We start from the raw sequence: 6,682 nt of genomic DNA on the forward strand, positions 1-6,682 counted from the left end.
TTAGGTACGTACCATGTAATTACTACTCCATTTCACCAATTATATTATTTTACATATTTGTACTCTTTTAGGAATAAACTTATGTGAAGTGACATATATCTAACGACTTATTAGAGTATGTAATTAAATTTTGATTTTAAACCGAGCAAGATGTTATCAAATGGTGCAGTTTTCATATAATTTTGTAGCTTTAGCATTGTAAAAAAAATCCAAATAAATTGTTAAGGATTTTTTTTTTTAAAAAAAATTAAATAGGTAATAATATGTTAAAAAATATAGTTTAAAAAGATTTTGAAAATTAGCATAATATCCCATTAGATTAATCTTATAGTAGATTCTCAACTCCAAGATTCGTTTTTTTTTTTTCTCTCTTTTTATTCAAGAATTTTATAAAAATAATATTAAAAACTAGGTGTAGCTGCTCTGTGCATTTACACGGGTTACTTAGTAGTGTGTCCATAAAGTTCACGCCAACAACCTGAGTAGTTCTTGGTGGTTCTATATTGGATATTATATATATAAAACAGTCGATGCCTACATTATTAATTGAGAAATTATTGCGTGCTCTTGGTTCCCCAACATTACTCGTGTACCACCCGTGGACCACTTCTTAGTAACTTCACACTCCAAGTTTAAAAAGTTTTAATTATTTTTAAGCCGTAGTAATGAAGTAGATTCTCTACGGTAAATATTTGGGGGGTCCATAACTGACGTGGTGGACCCTGTCCTTCCGTCGGTGAGCCGTGGAAATAAGGATGAAATATTTCAAACTTAAAATTATAATTTAAACTTTAATTTGAATCCATAAATATAATTTAAGTTTTAAATGAAATTTGAATAAAACTTTATGTAAATTAAAATTTAATTTAAATTCAAATTCATAAGTTAGATTCGAAATACTTGATTAAATTTTAATTTTTAATTTAAGTTTAAATTAAAATTAAAAATTAAAAATTTAATTTCTAAGTTTAAACTCATATTTTAATTAAAAAGTTGAAAAAAAAAAATTTAATCCGAATAAATATCCATTCCGTACGGTTTCAACTTCCATTCTGGCCTCCTAGGCCGGATTGAAAAAACAGGTGATTAGGAAATTCTCATTCCACTCGGAAATCGGAATCGGAATGAGACTCCCGTGTATCAAACACCCACAAACGGATTTGCCCATTTCGATCGATTCCGATTCCATGGTGAAAAAAAGCGAACCAAACATACCGTAAGCTTACGCAATATGCACGAACAATTAATGAGATTAGTCAAAATCACGGAGAATGCATTGTGTAAAATGAATACTTACAAAAAAATATTTAAGGTTGATGGGCCACTAGTTAACCACAAGAAACCTAATCTTGTGGGCCATGGAGGAGCACATCACAGCCATAAAAATGTGAGAAATTATTACTTGCACCCAGTGCATTCATATGTCTAGTGCACTGCGCATTATTTAAATGTCCTGGCACATGCAATAAATTATATCCTGATTTAGAAAAATATAGATAAAAACATATTGAATTATTCTGAATTAAGAACTATTTTGAATTGGCTATCTAATCTTTCGAAATTTGATTGTACTATCCAAATTCTTCAATTTATTTGACTTAAGTCAACCAACCGTATTTAGTTTAACAAATTTATAGTCGTAAAAAATTACATAAGATATCGTAACTAAGCCTGTGAAGATAAACAGCGTAATAAAAATTTTAAGTCAAAGTATCATTGGCTGATTTAAATCATCAGATGAATTACCAAGTTGGATAGTAAAATTAAAATTTTGAAAGATTGTGTAGTTAATTCAAAATGATCCATAGTTCACACGAATTCAATACGTATTTAGGAAGAATATATAATAAAATATTACCAATGGTGTATACGAGATATGTACACGAGGTGCACGCAATAATTTCTCAAGAAAAGTGGATATTTTGTTGCCTGTACAAAGGGACAAGAGTAATAACTAGGTCCAAAACCTAATCCACAACTTTTAATCACACACACATCCCTGTTTTTTTTTTTTTTTTTTTATCTCAATTTATCAACCTAATCAATTACTACTACTATTAAAGCAATAAAACCCCACAAAAATGTTAATCCATTGACCAATCAAAAGCCAACAAAAAAGCATGTAAAAAGGAAATTTTTTAAACAAAAAATAAAAGAAGATCTTAAAAATAACAATAATAACTGAGAAAAGGTCGGTCCCTTGCGTGAGTGTCAAATCCCCTTATATTCTCTCTCTCTTTCTCTCTCTCTCTCTCTCTATCTCACTATTTCTCTCTCTAAAACCTTGTTTCACTCTCTCCGAGATTTCTTCTTTTCTCTCTCTTCTCCCCTCTCTCTCTCTCTATCTCTCTCTCTCTCTCTAGAGCTCTTCACTTGGTGCGGAGAAGAAATGCTCCGAAATTTCAAGGTAATCCAAACAAGCTGTGAAAATTCTAGATTAGTCCCTAAAGCCCCTTAAGTTTTTCTTTTAATCTCTCTTTTTTTTTCTCAGATTTGTTGTAGGTTATCAACGTTCACGGAGTTGGTTCTGGTTGTTTTCTGCAATTGTCACAAATTTCGTGCCACGATTAAATTTTTAGTATTCTCGTATATACAGTAGTAGTGTTTTTTCTTCTCCTCCTCTTTTTGTTTGATTTTTTTTTTTTTAAAAAAAAAGTTTTTGTATCCTAAAATTAAACAAATTCGATGCAAATTGCTTTCGTACGGAAAAAAAGAGAGAAAAACCCTGTCCTCGATTTCCCTGCTCTCCGCCAGAATCAAAAGTTCCTTTTTACTATTTAATCATCTCCTTTTTCTCTCTCGAAGTAAAAAAAAAAAAAAAAAAAAAAAAAATCCCCCCTCATTTCTTTTTCCATTTTAAAATTTTTCAAGAACAGGGTGTTTTGTTTTGTTTTTTTTTTGTGTTTTATTTTGGTTATGAAAAGAATTGGATCAGCTTTTAGAAATCAGAATCCCTTTTATGAAAAGAAGGACATGGGCTAAGTCATGATTCCCATTTATCAGTCCCTGTCTCTCATGCTTCCTTATACTTAACCAACTCCCAATAGATTCCTCTCTCTCTCTATCATCCTCGGTTTTCTAGCTCTGCCATTTTATTTTCCAACCACTCACTTTATATATGCTCTCTATTTATCGGTCCATTATTATTATTCCTTTCAATCTCTGAATTACAATCATCTTCATTTCATCGCAGGATAGCCGACTATCGATTTAAGAAGAAGAAAAAAAGGGAGAGAGAGCAGAAATTAGAGAATGGAAGGAGATGTGTTTTCGGGGCTGAACAACGGGGGAGGAGGGGGAGGAGGAGGAGGAGGAGGAGCGCAGGTGGATAGCAAGGTGATGCAGAATTTCCAGAAGAGCTTCGTGCAGGTGCAGAGCATATTGGATCAGAACAGGCTGCTGATCAACGAGATCAACCAGAACCACGAGTCGAAGATCCCCGACAACCTGAGCCGCAACGTCGGGCTCATCCGGGAGCTCAACAACAACATCAGGCGCGTCGTCGACCTCTACGCCGACCTCTCCGTCTCCTTCTCCAAGTCGATGGACGCCTCGTCGGAGGGCGACTCCGCGGGGAGTAAATCCGGGCAGAAGCGAATTAGGCCCGGTTAAAAAACAAGAGAAGGTGTGGATCAGAGGTGGATTATTCTCTTTGTAAGTGTGTTTGTGCTCTCTCTCTCTCTCTCTCTCTGTTTCTGAAGCAGTTCAATTTTTCTTTAGGAGGAGGGGGGGTACTTACTTTGTAGAACATAACCTTTGTGGGAAGTTTCCTTTTGTTGGTACTTATTCGCTTGTAGTTCAATCAACTAATTATGTGCCTTTTTATGCATTTTTACATGTCTTAATGATTAATCCGAGAGTAATTTTCCCTGGACCTTTTTTCAAGTAACTACTACAAAACATCTCGCTTGCTAATTTGGTAATTAAGCCTTCCATAAAGGCTTTCTCCATCAATCAACAACTATAGTACAAAATCACCAATGGTAGTAGTAGTACCCTAGTGGGGCTTTCCCTGCAATTAATCATTTTTCTCTACTTTTTTCTTTTTTTCTTTTCCTTTTTTTTTTTTTTTTAGCCTCTGCTAGCTGATCTTTTTATTTATTTATTTATTTATTTATTCATTCATAAACTTACAAAAGAGGTTGAGATGCCCCATGGAATCAAGGCCTCTTTTTTTTTAACTTATAAGAAAAGCACTTGTCATGCATCCTGGATGTTGGTGGGAGCTAGGCATGTATCTATCTGCTCCTGGAAGTGCCAGAGAGGAGGAGGAGTTGTTCAGTTTGTGGGCTGCTTCTCTGAAGATGCTTTTAGGGCATCAGCTTCTATTATTTTTGGGCTTCCAATCATGTAACCCACCCACTAGTGTAGAATCTCAGATAAGAGGAGGTGAGGTGAAGCCTTTTTGACCACTATTTTGGCATGGCCAATGCCAAATTAACCTCCTTGCTCCTCTTATACATGTTCCTAGCTCTGTGGGTGCTACAAGAACTGACATGGAATATAATAGGAGAAGGTAATAAAGCAGCAAAGATAATAATAAATAAATATATATAGTATAATAATGCCATGGCAATGGAATACTACTGCAAGTATCCAAACACAGTGATGTCCAATGACAAGGCCATGGGCCCAGAGCAGCTCTCCTTTGGGGGATGAATAACAACATCATCAATCATCAACACTTATCTGCTTATTTACTTGCCCCTGCACCTGGTATTCCACATCATCAGCCTGCTCTAGTATTATCCAAAGCCAAAGGATCTGTCTTAAAGCAAATTGTTCAGAAATAATTTTAACGCCTCGTCTGTCTCTCGACCTCACGTGCATGATGAAGATGAGATTGCTGCAAAATAACCGGTAGAAATTTAACCTACGACGCCTTGTGTATAGAAAATAGTTACTGATACAGAACATCGCAGGAGTAGTTTGAAAAATATAATCATATCAGGTGTTGCGCTTACTAATTAGCCGACACGTGCGTTCTAAACACTACCTGCATATCGGCAAGCATCTTGGAATGTTAGATCATTAATTCAAAAGGTTTGAGCTGTCAGAAATACGCGATCAATTCACTTAAAGCGTACAGATACAGCGCCCACGAGTCTAGATTGTGATTCGGTCCAACCAACTTAACGCCACTTCGAACATGACTCGGCCCACTTGGTCTCACGCCATTTCGAATATGAGACTTGGCCCAACATGACCTTCTGTCCAAAGAATATATATAATGCTGATCCATTTAAGCCGAGAGAGATTACGCATAAATATGAATCCAAACTGGTTGAGCTGATGAGATTCGACCACCCCTTTCTCTATGTTGATAGTTCAGCTGTTCCGAGGGAGGAAGGGGCCCACATCAATCCTTCTCGGAATCACTGCACGGTTGTTGGTTATTGGCCATGGAGAGGGAGAGGGAGAGGGAGAGGGAGAGGGAGGGGACCCATTTTTGAGGGTCCAATAATTTGGAGATTTTTTTGATCGTTCGCTTCTTACGAAATCAGGAGGAATTTGGGTGAAAACGAACTGTGCTTTGTGCATGCGCAACATTGTTTGGTGTGACCTCGTTTTCACGCCTCTTTAGCCGCTGAGACCACACTTTATTTGAGCTACAGTTTACGGCGCATCTATGTATCTTTCCATTGGTGGAAATATCCACGTTGAGTGATCTGGACCGTGTTGAATATAAAATATTATAAAAATATTATTTTTTAATTATTTTTAGTTTTCTAAAAATAATAATTGTTTCGTATCATTTAATCAATAATTTATTAAAAATATTATTATTTGATAGCTTAAGTTATTAAAAAATAAAGATAATCTCAATATAAATATTAAAGAATTATTTTTTGGCAGTTTAAGTTTGAACCGGTCAGTTTGACCTCGAATCGGTTGGACCAACTAGTTTAGACCGGTCGAAATTTGGCAACTTTATATTACAATAAGGTTCAATCATGGTTTTACCTCGGTTAATTCTATGACTCTAATACGTCTTCAGTCACTGGTTCAATTTGTGGATCAGTTTCTCTAAATACTAAAAACTATATATCGAGAGAAAATTAGTATAGAACTACTTGTTTAGGACAAACACTTTAAAAGATATTTCTAACAAAGCAGTGCATTTTAATAGAAAGATAGATTTTAACATCAAAAGATTTAGAAATTTATAATTCAAATAACTAAACCAAATTAATAATTAAAGGTGAAAAAAATGGTCTTATTTTTTCTAGAAAGACCTATTGTCTCATGAAAAATTTCACCTAAAAACTAACGAAATGTAAAAGAAGGGCCCACAAAAAAAAAAAAAAAAAGAAACNACTAAATTGTTGCACTCACGAGCCAATCCATGACGCAACGAATCACAACCACGACACATATCTATCAACAGCTACTCAATTAAACTTCGAGTTTGCTAAACGCAAACGCAAACGCAATGCCCTGCTTTTTATAAAAGCGCTTTTGTTTGGGTAATCACAAGCACCCACTCATCAACAAGATTTAAATATATATTAGAGTAATTTCACATCAAATTAAATAATGCCCTGGTCATGAGCTTTGTCTATGTTCCACAAACTATGCCTTTAATTGTTTATACTTTGTATGCTTAGTTTAGGTTGTTGTTTAAGTGGTAAAGGTGGGCTTTTCATTTGTTTATTTTGTGTAGTAAACTTATAATAGAAAA

At 34.9% G+C, this 6,682-nt stretch overlaps 1 protein-coding gene across 3 annotated transcripts; it reads left to right on the forward strand.

Moving 5' to 3' along the window:
- LOC109721820 (protein ELF4-LIKE 3-like) lies at positions 2,245-3,852 on the forward strand. 3 transcript variants are annotated; one of them, XM_020249615.1, is made up of 3 exons: positions 2,246-2,407; positions 2,492-2,530; positions 3,194-3,852. In XM_020249615.1, the coding sequence occupies exon 3, from the start codon at positions 3,253-3,255 to the stop codon at positions 3,610-3,612; it is 360 nt and encodes a 119-aa protein (XP_020105204.1). In that variant the 5' UTR covers positions 2,246-2,407; positions 2,492-2,530; positions 3,194-3,252; the 3' UTR covers positions 3,613-3,852. The 3 variants fall into 3 exon arrangements, with proteins under 3 accessions (XP_020105205.1, XP_020105204.1, XP_020105206.1); XM_020249617.1 differs by having other exon boundaries at positions 2,260-2,407; positions 2,492-2,498; XM_020249616.1 differs by lacking the exon at positions 2,492-2,530 and having other exon boundaries at positions 2,245-2,407.

This window comes from Ananas comosus, linkage group 15, assembly GCF_001540865.1.
Source record: "Ananas comosus cultivar F153 linkage group 15, ASM154086v1, whole genome shotgun sequence".
Classification (NCBI taxonomy): Eukaryota; Viridiplantae; Streptophyta; class Magnoliopsida; order Poales; family Bromeliaceae; genus Ananas; species Ananas comosus.

Coding starts and splice junctions, on each gene's coding strand:
- LOC109721820 (XM_020249616.1), top strand. CDS start 3,253: ATGGAAGGAGATGTGTTTTCGGGGCTGAACAACGGGGGAGGAGGGGGA.